The 20,306-nt window shown below is 35.5% G+C and overlaps 2 protein-coding genes across 4 annotated transcripts in view; both read left to right on the plus strand.

Moving 5' to 3' along the window:
- Window positions 1-1,778: 1,778 nt before the first annotated feature.
- LOC108969142 (phospholipase A1-like) lies at window positions 1,779-2,952 on the plus strand. The gene is made up of 2 exons (XM_018933692.1): window positions 1,779-1,887; window positions 1,951-2,952. The coding sequence occupies exons 1-2, from the start codon at window positions 1,845-1,847 to the stop codon at window positions 2,904-2,906; spliced, it is 999 nt and encodes a 332-aa protein (XP_018789237.1). The 5' UTR covers window positions 1,779-1,844; the 3' UTR covers window positions 2,907-2,952.
- A 6,770-nt stretch (window positions 2,953-9,722) lies between these two features.
- LOC108969146 (neuropeptide Y receptor) overlaps window positions 9,723-20,306 on the plus strand; it is a 229,298-nt gene continuing 218,714 nt past the window's right edge. For all 3 annotated transcript variants that reach the window (XM_018933695.1, XM_018933696.1, XM_018933698.1), the window contains exon 1: window positions 9,723-9,797. The gene's annotated coding sequence lies outside the window, so the exon portion shown is untranslated. The remainder of the gene's footprint in view (window positions 9,798-20,306) is intronic.

Genomic DNA, 20,306 nt, shown 5'->3' on the forward strand with positions numbered 1-20,306 from the left:
AGAAAATGGGACTCTATATACACCCTGTCAAGAAAGTATCGGGAATTCTTCATTTCCCCTCTCATCTCCCGTTTATATCGAATACAGGTACATTTTTTTTTGTATGTTGGTACAACTTTCCTTAATTATGATGCCACAAGTTAGCGCGATCTCTTAACCAGTGTGTTTGCAGCAACTGTTCAGTCGACCTGAGTAGCGTTTGTCAACATTTTACAACATTTTTTAAAGTATTTTTGTTGAATTTTGGAAACAAATATCATTGAGCATGCACCGTATTCACCTGATTTACCTTCGTGTAATTTSTGGCTATTCAACAAATTCACATGACCACACCGAGGACACAATTTTGACTCAATTAAAGACGGAAAGTGTCTATAAAAATGTTTTGACSATTGAAAGAAGTGTTGGCACATGTGCAGCAAAATTTATTTATTTTATTCAAAATAGGCTCCTTCTGCATCAATCCAGCTTTTTGCGCGGTCGAACGAGTGTTTTCCGGTATAGCCGCCAGTATGTCGGTGCAATTTCTTTTGAATGACCTCTACGTCTGTAGTCGCACGGTGCCATATCAGGTGAATATGGGAAGTGGTTAATGGTTAAAATGTGATTTATGGTCAAATAATCGGTCACAAGCRTCGACCGATGACGTGCAACAAACGTCAAATTTAATCTTCGCGATATTCGGGCCGAACACGTCGAATACGGCGCATCAAACGCTTCAAAACTCGAAGGTAGAATACCGCATTAACGTTTTGGCCAGGTGGAACAAATTCTTTGTGGACAATACTCTTGGAATCATAAAAACAAATCAGCATTGTCATCACTTTTCTTCTCCAAGCGCGATTTTTTGGGTTTCAGCTCGTCCGGTGCCTTTCATTCAGCACTCTGGGGTTTCATTTCGGGATCATATTGTTTTTGTCCTTTTTGACCTCTTTAATGATATCATGAAATGTCATGAATTCTCCCTAGACAATTGATAAAGATAGCAGATTTTAACGCACCAGTCGACTTATAGATGGCGGTACCAGCTGGCGCTAGATTCAAAAAGTCGTCTTTATTCTGGAACTTTCCTTGTATAAATCCCCGATAATTTATTGTAAGTGGTGATACAATACCATAAACATAATTCTATAGCAGAAATATGAAACCGACGTTGTCTTAGTATATTATATTGATAATGCCCTGCACTTGAGTAACGAAAACCAAAGAAGTCGTATGTCATATACTACATAAATTGTATGTAYATGTTAAATTGCTTATGATCGCTGAAAAGATTATTATAAATTAGATTAAAATTTACTTTGAGGACCACAACGAATAATAATTAAATTGAGAAAATGATAATTATTAYATTTTATATCAGATAAAGATTATTTGTTTTCGTTTTGCCCTTTCCTTAAGCTAATTATACGCTGGACGGCAATATTAGGCTCCCACAAAATTGATTCTAGGTTTTACAAAACAAAWAGTCTTTATCGGATATTTTTGTTATGTGTGTTATGCCCATCTAAACTATCTTATATGTGCATAATGAAGATAGTGTGGGTACAGAACTGTTCAACTTGTATAGCAGATTTTCTCAATTAATGTTGTCGTATTTTTTGATATTTGGTTATCAACCAAGCTATATTACTGCCATATTGTTAGTATAGTATTACCATTGATCGCTTCATTTATAAATGTTAATCTTGCAGTGTGACATATTCAAGTACCTCGATTATTATATCGATATTCACTCGAATTTCAAATAAACAAGTTACAAAATAGTCCGCGCAATACATATATAAAACCATACGGAATGCAAATCGATAGTTTAGTCGTTTAATAACAAAGGCCTTGACAAGATGAAATTARTATTTGGTTTGCTCGGCTTATTCGTTTCTGTTGGTGAGTTTTTAAAACTTGGCATGACATTGTTAATTCCATAAAACGGAGAGTTTTTTCCTTCAGCGCTTGGTGGCAGCAGCAATTTCGATGAAACGAAAGGTTGGTTTGTGCCTCAAGCGGRTGGCAGGTTTTCATGGATCTCGCAGTCAGAACACAAAGAGCGYTTACTGGTCGMCGAACGCACTTCGGTTACTGTAAAATTCTATCTTTACCATCCCTTGAACCGTGACGGTCGTGAAGTAGAACTCAATGATGCATCCTCACTCTCTGCAGCCGGTTTCAATAAAAAATGGCCTACCCGCATTACAATTCACGGCTGGACTGGCGATCTGAATTCGAGTATTAATGTTGATGTTCGAAATGCGTTTTTGGAAACTGGTAATTACAATGTATTCGCTGTTGATTGGAGCGTTGACGCGCAGACAGCTAATTATACCAGTGCACGTTATAAGGTTCCCAGTGTTGGTGCCGTAGTTGCTAATTTTGTTGATTTTCTGAGTGAACACGGTATGTCTTTTGATTCACTTGGATTGGTTGGTCACAGTATGGGCGCACATGTTGCCGGTTTCACTGGCAAGAAGGTGAGCCGAGGTAAAGTTCACACCATTGAAGGTCTCGATCCTGCGCTGCCTTTGTTTAACTATGATGATTGTTCGTCGCGCCTTTGCAGCAGTGACGCCAACTATGTTGAGACGATACAAACTGATGGCGGTAAMGTGGGCTTTTTACGTCCCATCGGTAAGGCGGCCTTCTATCCAAATGGMGGTARGAATCAACCGGGCTGCGAGCTCGACTTAACTGGCAGTTGCTCTCACTTACGTGCTATACCCTACTACGCTGAGGCTATTACTCAGAACAACTTCCCAAGTATGAAGTGCATGGATTACGAAGATGCTGTTGATAAGAGCTGTGGTAACATTTATAGTGCAGTCCGYATGGGTGCAAAATCGAACTTTGGCATAAGTGGCACGTACTATGTGCCGGTCAAGAGCTCTCCACCTTACGGTTATGGATCATAGGAAATCGTGTTTATGAATAAAGAAATATAATAATGATATGTTACAATCATTTACTTTATGGAATGAGAAGGAATGGTAATAGTAGATGAGTATCAAGGAAGTATTGCTGGTTTTGAAATAATACCTACCTTCCTTCGGGGAAATTCAGACAGTATATCCCTAACAAATTTAAAAATTGCAGATGGGAATGCTACGACACCAGAAAGGTGATGCACGTATACAATGACTAATCTTTATGACCAGGGTCTAGTATATATAGTTTAGACCGCTAATCCTTTGGGGGCCTGTATTAGTTAGGAAGGCCTTTTTATGGAAAAGACCAACTCATGCGTTAAACAAAAATATTGATATAAACAAGAAAATGATATAAACCGAAGCTAATATACCCTTCACAGGTGCATTTCTTTTAGTAACTATATGTTCAGGTTGTGTGGAAGCTATATGCTATAGTAACCCGATCTGAACAATTTTTTCGGAGATTATGTTATTACCCTAAGCAGTAATCCATGTCAAATTTCATTAAAATACCACTTCAACTGCGAAAGTTTTGCATAAAAGCCCTTGATTCCGATCGTTCGGTTTATGTGACAACTATATGCTATAGTGAGCCAATCTGAACAACTTCTTCGGAGAATGCATTGTCGCTTTAGAAAATAATTTATACCAAATTTCGTGAATATATCTTGTAAAGCGTGAAATTTTCCATACAAGAAGTTGATTCCGATCATTCAGTTTGTATGGCAGCTAGATGTTATAGTGGTCCGATATCGGCAGAAAATGACGTTTGCAAATATTCAAAACAATATTTTAAAAATTTAGGGACTAGTTCGTGTTTTTTTATTAAAATATTACATCTAATTTTTTTATTGTGTAGCTAATTTTATTTCATGTATATATTTAATTATTTTTCAAAATTATGGACCGTAAATGACCTTCATGCTCAACCACGCGGCCTGGAGGGTTGAAGATGGAATTGCCTCAATTATCGATTGAATGGACTGCTTAGTTCAGTCAGATTTCTGAGTTACTTTTAACACCTCTTTCTTGACATATCCCCATAGAAAAGGTTCAACAAGTGTCAGGTGAAGGAGGTGTTTCTTGATACTATTTTTTTCAAATTTTCGTTGGTCTGGATATGTACTTGCACATATACTCACTGCTGAAAGCAAGCGCTGTTGAAAGGGATAGTAAGTAGTAAGGCCCGACAAATGCCTTGATGAAGTTATTTTCTGCTTCGAACATTTCAATAAATTTTTGGCAATATTCCAAGCGATAATCAAATCTGTTGGGTTTAACCGGCTTTTTTTTTGAACTTAGTATAGATGCAGGCTTAAGTCATCATGAAATATCCAAAGTAATGACCGTCTGGTAACTCCAAGTTGCTCGTCGAAACTCTTGAATTTACCTGAATTGATGAAGCAAAAGCCGTATCTTGAACACGAACATACGGATCTCGATGTTACGGTTTTTTGGCGGTACTTTCAGATTCGACAAACATGTTTACTAACCTCATAATGGTCTTTCTGTTAAGGCGAGTGCCGCCAAAATCTTGTCTGAAATCGCTTTGGAAGGAAATGACGGACAGTAAAATATGGTACCGCTGCACTGTCTAAGCCCTATTTTCGGTATCCTAAGCATTCATTTTAAAAAATCTGTATAATAAAATTTTCCGATATCGGCGGTTCCTACAAATGAGCTGTCCGTACTTTCAATATTTGGTAATGTTTTTTTTATTGCAGTAAAAAAGTGATTGATTTCAGCCCACCGACAATGTCAATAACAGCACAATATCGACACTTCATAAATTATCTGAAATGTGTTATGATAATTGTATTCTTTTTGCGTCATATCGTTCGTCAATTTTTCATCAAGAAAAATCCATTGCAATATCGATATAAATATACTATACGAGTATATCCCTAGCTGAATGCTGTAGCGTACCCACTATAAATATATACCAAATTCAATCTGCATTCCCCTTCATTTATTTACGATTACACAGACGGATAAGTGAAATTTCATAAAGCGTTGGGCATTAATACTTTATCGATGACACTCGCCACGAATAAAAATTTACATATTTGCCTTCAGCGGGAAATGATTGCCGCATCACGCGGGGGAAACTTTCAGCACACACACACATTTTCATGGATATACATACATATATGTATGGGAATACATATCCGTTATGCCAGCTAAGTGTGCGACCATCTGGAAAACGATTACGGGCTTTAATAAATTACTTATACGAAATAATTAGCCGAGTGGTGTTTATACCTAGGAGTAAGGATGAATGTAAAAAACCATATGCATGTATACCATGGGTCTATCAGCAAGTACGACTTGATATTAAAATAAAATTTGAGTGTTTTAAATTTCATCGAATTGGGTTCTGTTTGCCATAAGACCCCCACAGCTCCGTTTACATATCTCCACCTGTTTATGCTAATTTTAGATAAACCTGCATATGCTTGTCTTAGAGCTCCTATAGCGCTACTAGTTGATTGGCATAAACCTTTGGTTTAACTTAGTCCCAAAGAAACAATCTAGAAGCGTTAAGTCGCATGATCCTGGCGGCCATTTTTTCGCAATTAATGACAGGTCAAACTTTTCATGCAATGCCTCCATGTTTTGTTGGAAATAGGGATCACTTGCGTCGATTTCAACAAATTCCTGATAAACAAAGTGGTCAACATCGTTTTATAACGTTCGATATTGATGGTAACGACATTTTCTGCCTCATTTCGAAAGAAATATTAAGGCCAGATGATGCCGCAATACCAATACAGCACCAATCAAACAATTTTTAGGAATGCAATCGCGTTTCCTGAACGATATTAGCATCGACTCACTCCGATAGCTACAATTTTGTTGCTTGACGAAGCCGTTAAGTCAGAAATGGACTTCATCTGAGAAGAACGTGTTTTATGCTAAGAGTTCTTGCAGTAGCCACCAGAGAACATGAACTTGCGTAATAATCTTAGACTATTTCCAAGCGACGTGACATGATAAAATGCCAAAACTTACTAAACACACTGACAAATGACAATTTGACACAAATCCGTATACAAACATGGCCGCCACGTGCTGTCAGTATTACGCCATCCCTATTGGTAGACGCTATATTTACATATATATGCACACACTAAAGGTGCTATTGCCTTTTAACGCCGTAACGACTTACCTGTTACATATTCAGTGCGCATTGGAATTATGATTGATTTCATTCCACCAAGCAGCCACCAGACTGTGCACAGAGTTGCAGCTCAATTAATTGATTTCTGTACAGCTTGTTTGCGCTCATGATAAAAGGACAACATAAACAAGTGCACACAAGTGGCTAATGAGTTTTCACTCCTGCAGCCAAAGCGAATGTACCGACTTTATAGCTATAAAGATTTTTATATGGTGCATTGAGTGTGCTATTTAGTATGTTAACGATTATGAAAGAGCGCTTTAATCTACGTTTGATAGAGCTGCTCGCAAAGCCGATTGTATTTATGTGTGTATGATGCAGTCAAGGTGTTAACTGAAAATTCTTAAAGTTGAATTTCTTTTTAACCGATTTAATGCAGACTTGCAAAAGCAGTTTGGTAGTAAGAATCAGCTGTAAAGAATTTTCCACGCTTATTATAGTCCTGGAAATAATATGACCTCGCCTTTTATATCTCTTTATAAAAATAACGGTTGTTTTTTTAAGTGTGTTTTTCAATTAGGCAAATATTATGGTTCGGCTTTAGCGACGCAATGCGCTCAGCGTTCAATATTCGGGCGATATAATCGCCCAGCATGGTGGACAGTTTACGGACCCGTTTACTCTCCTGGACAATGAGCATCTGTACAGTGTGATGATATGTGTGAAGACGATATTGGTGCTGTGAAATAGAGTATCGAAGAAGACTTGAACGAGTCAAACGACATCGCGCGCAACAATTGCAGCAATGCCTATTTAATTTATGAAAGATTTTGTAGAAAGTTTCTGGTTCGCAGGCTTACAAAATCTTGCTCGTACAAAAATTTAAGTTGAACGATCATCAAGCGTTTCGCACGTACGGTGAACGAGCCCAAAACAAAATGGCTACCTATCCCGAGTTTCACAACAAAATTTGTTCAGCGATAAAGCTCACTTTTGTTGGGTAGGTACGTTAATATTCCAAATTGTCGCATTTGAAGTCATCATAATCCATAAATTATTGCTGGGGGCGTCCCACATTCTCAAAATTAATCTACGCATATAAGTTTGAAGAGACTGACGTCTTCAAAGTGAATACTCGGCACCTAATTGCTAAAAGAAATGGTCGATAATTGGGCTGGAACTCATTCGATTGACGGTCACTTGCCCGAAATCACATGGTGACAAACCCAAACATGGTAAGAAAATTTGAGGAAATCACATTATTTTCTTTTCCTACCCCTATTCAACAGATTATGTCGTTATCACTCCTTAGTGCAGAGCGGGCTGTTCAGGGGTGCTGACTTCAGTTTGCGATCTTTAATAAAACTAATTATTGGCATACTTTTGTGGGAATAGAAGTATTGTTTATAATTTTGAAAATTGGTTTGAGCAGCAGCTTGATTTAAATTTCAAACCAAATACCATATGATGGCATATCGAAGATGTATATGGATATGCAGATATACTTATATACAGAGATATAACTACTTGTATGTATATGTAAATGCGATTAATTTCAATTAAGCATGTCATTTGAGAAGAGGAGTGTCTATTGATGTTTGGGACAGCGCTTTCACATCAGAGCAAAAGGTGATTTGAGAGATATAGATATGTATATATGCACATACATACTTACAAAAGTCTTCGGTGAAAGAGTTAACGATGCTATTTTAATGCCAAATTTTCTGTAGCTCGCTTTGGCATGTGCAAAAACGTAAACAAGTAAATTTATATTCAAGTTTATACAATGTCTGCAATGTCAAATTACATTAATATGAAATAAATAAATATACATATTTTAACCAAAATTACATAGTATTCCATACATATCTATAGTGTATATATGCACATCCCTAAAATATTAACCAATTTCAGAATCAATTGTATATGTACCTACAACATGCACGTGTGTGAGTGGATAAACAAACACATCGTATAAATACACGTAGAAGGAAAATATACTTAAGTAAACTATTAGTTTATTACTATTTGCCAACTGGTGGCGTTGCGTGGCGTTGCGTGGCGTTGCGTGGCGTTTAAGCAAATAAAGTTAAATATACATACATATGTTATAGGCATGTGTATTTAAATATTTATTTTGGATTTTGAAGAGGCAATGTGTTGCCCTGAATGTGGGTTCCTCTGCCAGGGCTATGAAATGGTAAATTTATTTATTTTACTGTTCTCTAGTGGATTGAGCGCCTTATGCTTTTATGTTTGAATTGATATTTTAGGAATACGTTCTTCTTTATTTCGCTCAAACTGCATACGTTAGATACTCTAAAAGTAAATCAATTAACGACAAACGAATTAGAAATTTAGAACCAGTACGAACCAGAAGTCCAAAAAATTCGCCTAAACTTTCTTTTTCTAAAAATATATGAGATTTTTACTTGTTTATGTTGCACGTGGGGTCAGATTTTGGCCAGGTGTTTTCGATTTACCAAATGTTTAAGCGTGCTGACTCGAACACACTAGTTTTAGCGCTTCAAGCTGACTTAAGCCTGGCTCCCAATAGTAAAAATCGTTTGAAATTTGTAAAATGTACTATATAGCATTAACGCTTATTTTAATTTAAAAATTTAAAAAGCTGTAAAAGAAAGTCTATAATTTGATGCATACTTAAACATTTTCGAAATATTTAAACATTCCTCAAAAATAATCTAATTGCTAAATATTGGGAATGGTAGAAACAAATTCAAAGTGCTATGAATCATAATCTATATATATCTTTCTATTGTTATACACCGACTTTTTTCTTACGATTGAAGAGCACTCGAACACTTTTCAGAATCAGCAATTCTTGTTTTTGTTGGATTATGAACTTGTGCGGTAAACACTTTTCACAGAGCTTTCGGCTCTTTAGGGCATTCACTGCCATTGTCCTCGGTATTTTATTTTATTTTTTTGCCTCTTTCCAACTTGGCAAATCTCTGTGGTTGATTACCCTGGTGCAGAGCCCAAATTCAACAGAATTTTTCGCGTGTTAATAAAGAAGCAGATGACTATAGCGTACATCTGCCTTATCAAGTGAACGATGAAACCAAGTTTGTATTTGACGAAATATGGGTATAGCCTTATATATTTTTTAGATCGGAACCCTATAGCATATAGCTGCTATAGAAATTGACCAATAAAATCAAGTTCTTTTGTTTGTATGAGGGGTTTTACAGCTTCGGTGCAAGCGAAGTTGGCGTTTCTTTGTTATTTTGTACGAAACAATTAGAATTTGGATTTTGGCCCAACTTTTATAAATTTAATGCTTTGCTAAACAGGCCAACTTTAGTCAGGAAATTGCAGTACTAATATTTTGATCTCGATATTTACGTATGTGTATGCGTTTTAGCCTCTTCGACCATCTGTTTGTAGTTATACTATAGTTGGTAGTGTTTATTTTTCCAATTCAATTAGATTAATGGGAAATAGAAAGTTTTAAATCCGAACAATAAAACAAGTGGACATGTTATCGCCAATATGTTACGAATAATTTATTGACAACAATGAAAAAGTTCATGTATCGACAATATGTGCTATTATTTATTGTGAATGTTCTATAAGCATGTACTTATAGTATATACTGTTTTCAGACGATGCCGTGACTTTATGTGTACAGTGAGGTACCCCGAAGGAAACACGCCCATGTGCGTTTTTATGAACTTCTCTTTTTCTTCAAAGAAAGGACTCGAAAAAGAAAAAGATTTTGTATAAACTATGAGGTAATATAATCGCTTATAATAAATCAGAACATTTTTATATAAGAGAGATCGCAAGCAGGTAGAGTAAATTCGGGTATTGGTGGCGCCATTTTGCTTCCAACTTAATTCATGTTAAATGACAGTAGTAATGGAAGCAAGTGTTTTAAATCACATATTCCATTATCAACATGTTCTAATAATAGAAAATAAATAAGGCTTAAGGTTTTCATCTGATAATTAAGAAAAAGTGAGGCGTCGCCAAAAGTTGATGAATAAAACTGACGGGTAATTTGGCTTATGGCATTCGGAAAATAATTAGAAAGCTAGAATAGTAGACTAATTTTTTAATTCCAACTTAATAATTAATAAAAAAAAAAAGTTAAGAATAAAGGGTTAGTTGCAGCTTATACAGGGTGGCTGATGAAAGCCGCTACCAAAAAAATTAAATAACTTTTTTTCTATTTGATGATTCTGATTAATTTTTTATTTTTTTTTTTATTTTGCAGATTGACTTTTACATTTAACAAAAATGGATAACTGGGACACTGAAACAAGAATTTGGATAGTCCGCCGCTATCACGCACTGGAGTCCGTAGTTTCAGTTCAAAGAGAGTATAGGCGCACGTTTGGCGGCAATCCTCCRAGCAGATGGACCATAATGAGGCTTGCAAACAATTTGCCGAGCACGGGACAGTCAACAGAAGACCTTACCATCGAAACCCTTCAGTTCGAACGGAGGAAACAATCGCTGCTGTAGCTGCTGCCATACAACACAATCCACATGTTTCGACAGGAAGCCTATCTGCTCAAATGGGTGTAAGCAGACAGTCATTACAGTCAATTATGCACAAAGATTTGTACTTATTCCTATATAAAATTCAAATGGCAAACAAACTGAATGCTGCAGACTTGCCGATTCGCTTGGAATTTTGCCAGAAAATGCTTCAAATGGTGGCAGAGGATGGAAACATGTTGAACTGTCTTTTCATGTCTAACGAGGCCCATTTCGATTTAAACGACAACATAAACAAAMAAAATTGTCGAATATGGAGTGCTTCCAACCGACAGATACTCCATAAGACGGAATTGCATCCACTTCGTGTCACAGTGTGGTGTGCAGTTTCATCACGCTGCATTGTCGGGCCCTACTTCTTCGAAGAAAACGGTCACTGGACGGCTGGAGACCGTTACTTGAGCATGCTGAGGGAGTTTTTCTATCCAGAATTACGCCGAATGAGAATTTCTTTCAACTCTGTGTGGTTTCAGCAAGATGATGCAGCTCCTCACATAGCCCAACCTGTTATGACAGAATTGCGACGAAAATTTCCCAATAAGCTGATATCCAGAAACTCCACATTCCGTTGGCCACCCAGGTTGCCTGACCTTACTGCACCTGACTTTTTCTTGTGGGGTTATTGCAAACAGGAAGTCTACAAAGCAAAACATTTGAATGAACTAAGGCAATTCATTCGAGAAACGATTGCGGCTATTCCTGTCTCAACTCTCCTAGCAGTAATAAACAACTTTTTGGTAAGATGCCGCACATGCATCAATGAGCACATGCATCAAATTATTTGAGTTTCTTAATGTAGCAAAATTCATCAGCCACCCTGTATGTAGAATGTAGTGGAAGAAAAATTATTATATCTTCAACCTGCCTGGCAAGATCTTACAACAGAATATTCCTTGTGTGGTTATTCAAACTGAAGCAGTGGATAATTTTGTTTCTCCTATCCTATCGAAAAACATGCTCACATTTCTGTTGGAGTTCGAAAACTAGGCCAATTTTTTTTTCTGTGTGAGAATCTATAACGTCTATTGATAATTTAAATAGATAATTAAAAATAACTTTCTTGCCATTCTGTGGTATTTAAAATAGTTATAACCTGCCATCTGAATTTTTTTACAAAATTTTACAAAAATATCGCTTTGAAGAAAACTAATATGGGTATCTCAAACGACTGGAAACAACATGTCTGCACCAGAATGCAAATCAAAATAGCAAAAACGCAGTACCCGAACAGTCCACAGCACCCGATCTTACTCTAATAATCAGGATGTAGAGACAAACACATAGTTTCTGAAAAAGTCGTTTGTTTCGAAATAAAACTATAAACCATTCAATTACTTCAAGAACGGATATCGGTTTATAAGAAAATATCGACCAATATCAACACACTCGTAAAGTGTCAAATGTGTCTGATTTAGTAAAATAGAAAAGGGCAATAGGATTGGTCAATTCACAAAAAATAATAAATGAATATGTATTCGTCGATATCTTATAACACCTAGGGCTGCCATAAATTGGAGCGTAATTGCCATTTGGATAGCCACATCATCGGCAGCCATATAAACAACTATCTAAGTACAGCTATGTACAAATCCGTACACATGTATCTAAATATTAAGTGTATAAATGCATAAACCTATTTTGTTTAATTAGCAAGCCAATATGTTCTTTGTCCATTGTTAAAAGCTAAGTGCTGAAATACAGACATATGTTATGCATGGCTCATACTAATTTTATACATGTGGTACTCAAATGTAGGCAGAGATATGGCTTTCCATATGTCATGTATAAATATACACTATTTCCGCACACTACAAAGCACGAACAAAATTGTGGTTTTAAAATTTGGCAAATAAATTAGTTGGATATATAAATGCGGTTTCTTGTAGTTTTCATAGAACTCTAGAAAATAACTTGGAAAAGCATTTATTTGCAGAGACGAAAATCATCAGCTCTATTATGACCATATTGAGATTTTACTAATGTAAATAAATCAATAAAATTAATAAATCACTGGCCTCTGAAATTTTACAGTCATAATTTCATGCAGAAAATAAATTTTGTTAGATAATTTACTCAATTTTATGAAATATGTTTTAGTAAGTGGTGGGATATGAGCAAAATATGTTCTCAGTTGGACTCACATCAGGAGAATAAGCTGGAAATTCTAAATTATGGATATTTTTACGTTAAAGCCACGTTTTAGTTGACCTGCTCGAGAATGATTTTTGCGCATGACTGTGTATGTAGGGTAGCAAATTTGCTTCCAATACTTTCTCGTATTCGCAACTATTCATCCGGCAAGAAGGGCATCCCAACGGTACTGTCCCCGAATTTGAAAATGCACCCCATCCCATAAGTTAGCCTCCGCCGAAATTGCGCTTTGAAAAATATCAATGCACTTTTTGGTAATCTCTCTCTGAACCATCAAGGTTAAACTTTTTCTCATCGGAAACAGTAACCTAGGGTCATTAGCAAAGTTTTTTAGTGAGTTTTTTGCCGCAACTGTATTATAATTTTTTTTCTTTGCCTTAACTTATGCCAGTCTTTAATCATGTGATTTCGGACAAAACTGAGAAAATATACTAATAGTGTGGTTTCAAGAGAGGCGCTTCCTTCCTACGTCCACCACACGCCAAATTGTTGAGACAGATACCGAAATTTGTTTCCCTCTTCAATATTTCACAGAAATATTATGTCTTTGTAGCGATGAAACAAAGTGCATATTTGACATATGACATATCTCATTTGAGATAATTAAAATCAAAATGGTTGTGTGCGGATCTGAAAATAATTTATTTCTGAAAAATATTTATAATGCAAGTTTAATACATACTCGTCACAGATTTAATATGTCAGTAGCATAGAGGGCCCTGAGTTACAAATTATCTGAAATTGACGATGTTCTAGACACCCATATTTATTACTATTACTTAAGATTTTTGTATTTTATAATTAAAAGGAAAGAGTTTGTCCCGACTGAAATGTAGGCTTGTTTCCTCTTTTAATTCTTGTAAACATCGGCTGGAAAAGATTTATTTCTGATATTCGTTTTTAACCGTTAAATATTTCATAATTCATAATTCTAAAAAGAAAAATTTTATAAAATTGTATTCGCTCAAATTTTAGCAAATTTCGATTGTGGTTGGATTTTTGGAGATACTTTATCCCTACTGTTATCATATCTTTGAATCAACAGCCAAAATTTTATTTAAAAACTAATATGTATAACCATGGATGATCTAAGTAATTTTCCTCTTTAAGAGAGAGGCATGACCAGAGTTTTGTAAAAATCGGTTATTCTTCTACTTAAAGTATGCTTTAGCTTCTTAAAAAATTAACTCGTCTGGAAGAACAAAGGCTTAGAGCTTCAGGAGATGAAGCGTATCTCACTATGTTTTTATCGAAATTGAATTTTTCAAAGGGATTCATCTATTTGTAATTTGAGCTGCAGTTTCAGAATATTCCGTAAAGTTTTACGTTTCAATCCGATTTTTTTAATATTTTTTTTTTTTTTGTTTTTGTCAAATATTGAACATTTTCTTTTAAGTTCTGTCCTTTAAGGAAACAATTATGAAAAGCTTAAATAAGCGAAATTTGATATTAAGTAATTTACTAAAGGCATTTCCGCAGATTTACCCAAAGTTTGCCATTTTCTATTAAAATACTAACACTTTTTCTTATAAATTAAAATACGTTTTTAACAAAGCTTGAAGAAAGGAACTGCATTCCCATTTTGAATCTTGATATCTTTTCTGTTTAATTACTTTCTGTTCTATACACGTGTGGTATGTACGTGCTTGACTATTGTTTTCTACAGTAATATATCTGATGACAAATATTTAATAAGTCTTAAGTTGGCAACAGAATTTCTTATAGAAATCGCGCATTTCAAGATGTCCGTTTATAACAAATATTTTTATTTTAGTTTGTTTAATTTACTCAATCCCATATAGAAGCCAGAATCTCAAAATTTCAAATAGCATGGTAGATGACGTACATGTATACAGAACAGAAAATTTTAAAATTATTAACTTCTAATACAAATTGTACCCTCAAACGATCAATTTATTGCAAAATTACCTTTAAATTTTCCTTGGTCTAATACTTAAGATTAAGGTTAAGTTCAGACAGAAAATTCATAATAATATTTGATGAGCTTAACTTTCCTCCATTCACTTCTAGTTATAATCATAAAATGTCCGAAGCATATAATTTACCAAAAATAAATTCCATTTATTCTGAATGAAATATCCAACACAAAACATTCGGCGTTCAAAGTTTTGTTAACTTACAGGCTTATGGAAAAAACGCAATTATGAATATGTGCTTTTTAAAATAAGGCCGAAAGGCAGTACAGAATCGAAAATGGAAAATAACCTGTTGCTGTTTAATTCTGTTGCCAAACATGCTCTCTTATTGAATATTAATTCCTGCTTTACCAGCTTCATAAGCCCTGAAACGACTGTTATAAGCAAGTTTTTTTCGGAGGGCTTGGATTTCTGAAATGAAACTTAAAGTCCTCTTAGCACCACATTTCTCCCTTTTACATAGTTTAAATGGAAGCTTATTTATTATACTTTTCTATTTCTAGTATTTATATTTCGCTGAAATTTGTGTCCGAAAAACTTAATGACCTCTAAAAAATCTTGTTATATTTTTAGATGACCGCCTTTTTGTGATTTTATTCAAAAAGTTTACTAGTTGGTTGGTAACATAGAACATTAACGTAATTATTATGGAACTGCGTCTTTGGTTTTGTACTGACTACGGTTTTTAGCCGTCACCACGTACAAAATTCAATTTTCGTTTGTCCATTAACATTTTAGCATTTGCCAAGGGCAGCCATCGCTAATGCGTAGGCCATGGCGTATACGTGACTTAATCAATGCAAAGTGGGAGTTATGTTATCTCGATACGGACCATATACAAGGATAAACGACAAGTTTCCATTAAATTATATTTCAATATTTATTACACATTATTTGGTTGACAAGTATTCGACATTGAGACTTACTATGGGCTGGGTGCGTTCGAAGCAATAACAAATTACAAATTTATCATAAACATTAACCTATACATATTTACAGTTATATAATTGTTTAGTGTTTTATTATTCCGCTCGAAACACCGTTAAAGTAATTTCATGAAATGCTTAAAGAAAATATATTGGAAAAAAATTAAATGTAAATAAAGGCGTTTCAGTTGGTGCTCTATATATAGCATGTTCTGTTCTTTTGGGGGTGAGCGCTATTGAACACTGTCGCGCTTGCTGCTATCGATTACGCAGCTAATTAAGACGATTCAAATTTCGAAAGGGAACAAACAATAAATAACATGTTGTCCTAGAATACAATAGAGTGGGGAAGGAGCAAACATTATGTCATTATTTACTTGCTTGCACGTGCTTGCCTTTTGTAAAGGTGAATCGTTTACCAAACGCTTAGGGTTATATAATATTTATGGGTCTATATAATATTTATGGCGTTATTCATTTGCTGAATTTTTGCGAGTTACGGAAATCATAAGTGGTCGATAACATGCTGGAAAAGAGCAAGTTCGAAGTTGTCTAACACATGATATATATGTATGGATATATTTTAAGAGAGTTCTTGAGTTTATTTTAATCTTTTCATATCAAAATTATATGGTAAATTCTAGTTGCTTTCACAAGTAGACAAATAGACTTTACGCACTTGGTATTTATAGTATATGAAAATTGATTACTCGTTGAATTTATACAACTAGCATTTTTATAAAATTCTTTATTTGCAAGAGTTTCAACACCTGGCTTTCATATGATTTATTACTTATTGAATTAGTAAGTGTATATAATAATTCTGAGGAAATTTATTAATTGTGTGAATTTGTACACTTAGTATGATTATATTTATTGATTGATATTTAGCTTTTAAGTTTAACAAATCTATACGAGTATATGGTATTTTGCTCACACTCTCGTAACACATGTGCGAAAAAGTATCCGGAAATTATAAATAAAAAGCAAAATACTCAATTATTCACTTCAGCGAATTTTTTTCCATCTCTTCGATCGACGGAAAAAGTGTCCCCCGGAGCGGCGATTTCAGTTTGGGGAACAAGAAAAAAACACGCGAAGTAAAAACTGCTGAATACGGTGGTTGATCAATGAAGTTCATTTCGTTTTTTGGCTTTAAATTCGGTCACAATCCTGGCTCGATCCAAAAAATAAAAAAATCAGCTCTATCGGTACGGGTCGACCAAGAACACGTTTCATACCGACAATTTTCACCAAACTCATTTGAAAGGACACGCTCTCGAGCTCTCTTGCCACCTCTCTAACATTTGCTATTCAAGTACCATATACTTCACTTTTTAAAGGTTTTTATCATATGAAGAGGTCGAAAGACGTCCAGAACGAGGTATGTTTTCAACGACCTCTCGACCGTTCTAGAAGGCTTTGTACCACCCGATCGCATGTGTTTTTGATAAAATTGAATAACCGTAAACCTTTTCCAACATTCGCCTTGATTCCATACATGAAATTTATTATTATATTTGGACTCAGTGTAGCTTAGCATTTGATAAAGGAGAGATTTAATTCAGAAACGAAACGAAAGAGCCTCTGATCCCGCTTTTCACAAAAAAACTTTTGTTTAGCAATTAAGCTTAGTTTAGGAGGAACGCGTACATTATGAATGAAAATTGTCACATTTGAAGATGATGAGAGCTTAATACTTTTTCTTATTCTCTCCTTCAACGTTAATTTTTTCTACATCAGTTCTGAAATTCTACTTAAAGGGCTTAAAATTCCTAAATGTTAAAATTGTTTAAGAGCCACCTTAACTTTAAGTATTTGCTTTCTTTTTAAATGTGCAGCTTGTAAAAAAATTCGCAATAACTACAATATATACATGTATTTGTGGAGGATACAGCACGAAACAATCGAAAAACGAAATTGGCTACCGGTTATGCTTTAAATCCACTTTTTTACGAAAGGAACTTATATAATTTTACTTTCAACCGAATTCGCTTTGACGTCAACAAAGATGGGCATACTTGAGCTTATTTTTCTTTCTTTGCTACTTTTCTAGGCTCTCACATCCATTCAGTTTTTTTCACCAACGGCAATGCACCAGCCAAGCTCATTTTACTTTAATGGCTTGGTATTTTTTGGCAAGCTTTCGCTCCTTGTTTGGTCGCGCACAGGAAGTACGTGCCGTAGTGGTTTCTTTCTATTTGCAGTGCAATAAAATTTAATTTGGTTAGGACACAAGCGCTTTATTGACGTGAAGGTAGCGTTTGCTTTACAAGTACAACTTACCGCCGTAGAAATACGAAATATTAGGAGGCAGCAACCAGCTTTAGGTGATTTCGGGAATTCGACGTCATCGCTGCAGCATTGAAAAAACTAAGAAGGTTTTACCGGTCTGTTTAGTTTTTAATGATATTTATAGAAGTAATGGCCGCGTGAATACAAAAATGACGAAGAATAATACTTTTCGTGACATTTGCGTGCTGCCGCATAATTTTTCTTAAATTACTTAGGTTTTCTGCAATACAAACGGTTCGCTTAACCTTTCGTCGCTTTTCGTTCGATAAGCTTGCCACCGCGTATCTCCTCAATTCGTCCAGCTCACCTTTACGTCGGATTTTACGATCTTTCATTCCATCTTACTTACGCAGCTCATTTCTGCAAACATTGGTGCGTGCCACCAAAAGTGCCAAGCGGGATAAAATTAATAAGAAGAAAAATAACAAAAAATGCTCGATAAGCAAAACTGCTGAGTATTTTGAGTCGACTGCACATGTTTTATGGCACGCATTCTTTGCTGCGCGTATTCTTTTTCTTGCACATGCATGGCGCCTGAACGTATGCTAATATGAGTTGCGCTCTTCTTTACCGCCTTTATCGCCACTTCAAATAAATTTTATGCGCCACAGAACTCACCGCCAGCAGCAATGGATCAACAGAAATTTTTAAAGCAAAATCCGTTTACGATTTAACTGCCGTTACTAAAGCAATTTACAAATAATTTAATTCATTTCTCTCAAGTGATGGTTTTTCTTACACACTTCCGCAAGCTTGCAATGAATTTAATGACCAGAATGCTCAAAAGTGTTTTCTTTTGCGCTCCTTATAATGCTCTAATTCAAGATTTTGTTTTCTGGTAGTTGCTTCAAATGCATACTCATTTCCTTCTTCTACCCCATTTGCCGTTATTCGGTGGGGATTGTTCAAACAAATTCACGCAATCAATAGCAAACAAGTCAAGCAGTATATATGTAGTATATTATATAATAAAATAGGGTGGCAGATGTGCAAATGAATGTCTCCCAAAGCGGGTAGGAACTAGGCCACAAGTAAGTAGCAGGGGTGTTTTGTCATTTGAAGCCACTTTGAGCTTTCGTAGCGCGCAGCTCAAAGCTGCTTCATAGTTAACTTCTCGCATTGATTAAACATTCTTTGTTGAGCGTAACACATAACTGTTATTATAATTGTAACTACTATGGATGACTGTTGTCAGTTATCAGGAAATTGTTTTTGTCCGCATACAGACTTTTTTATTTTCTTAAAGCGACTCAGGTACTCATCTACAATGGCTGGCAAATATTGGGTAGTCAAAAAAGTCCCTTCGTATTTCTAACCAAACTTTAACATTTTTTATATTTATACTAATAAATAAATAAACAAATACTCGTATGTACCACTTGGTCGACTTGTATGGGATTCTTCCCCATTTAATGAAGCTTAAAATCTCATTTTTCCAACACTATATTGAACAACACAATGTGATTGGTAACACTGGAGATATACGACTGCAACGACATCTTTGACAAAATAAAAAAAGAATTTTTCGACTACTCAAAAGTAACTTAATTAGTCCCTACCAGAAGACTTCATTTGCAATATAATATTATCTCTACCATAACTAAATATGTAAAGAATATTTTGAGATATCAAAAGAAATGTTATATGCATGATGACTGACTTGCAGGATTTGGTCTTCGTTCGTCTAGAGAAGTCCTTACTTAACAATTGCCTGCTCAGTCCGAAGTAGCACCTGTTGGTAAGAGTTATTCTGTGTTGTTCGAGGTTGACGTTGGAACAAGTTAATGGTGGTTAGAAGATAAACTAAATTATCTAATTACGACCTCGAAGTTTTGACTGTCAACCTCTGACCTGGGAGCCAAGTCGCGAGTGCGACGACTGTTTGTTTCATGACAGGAGATATTTCGTCTTGTTCTCGTTCACTACCAGACACATACCCTTTGCTTCAGTATCCAGTCTGACCAATGATATCAATATCATCGATATACGCCAGCAGCTATACACTAGTATAGTATTTAACTTTCTCTATTCAGCTCTGCAGCTCGAAATATTTTTTCCCAGTCCCACAATAAGGAGTCGCCCTGTCTGAAACCTTGTTTGGTTTCGAACGGCTCATAGAAGATTGTGCGATTATTTCATTATTGTTTTAGGAAGGCAAATTGAGTAGTGAAAACAAAGAGTGCTTAGAAGCTGTCTGCGATGACTCCTTTCCTTCCAGGACGACTTTCGATAGTTTTTGGTGAATCACACCCAGATATCCCGAAAACGACTACTATGGAAAAAAACGTCACACACAGGTCTACGATCTCATATTGGAAGACTACTGGCTGAAAGTGCGCACGACAGCTTAGGAAATAGGAAGTAAAAGACCGTTGCCTGAACAAGAGAAAGTTATTTCCGGACGACAAACACAACCAYTTCACAACAG

Source organism: Bactrocera latifrons, unplaced genomic scaffold, assembly GCF_001853355.1.
Source record: "Bactrocera latifrons isolate USDA-ARS-PBARC rearing strain unplaced genomic scaffold, ASM185335v1 scaffold_241, whole genome shotgun sequence".
In the NCBI taxonomy this organism is placed as follows: domain Eukaryota; kingdom Metazoa; phylum Arthropoda; class Insecta; order Diptera; family Tephritidae; genus Bactrocera; species Bactrocera latifrons.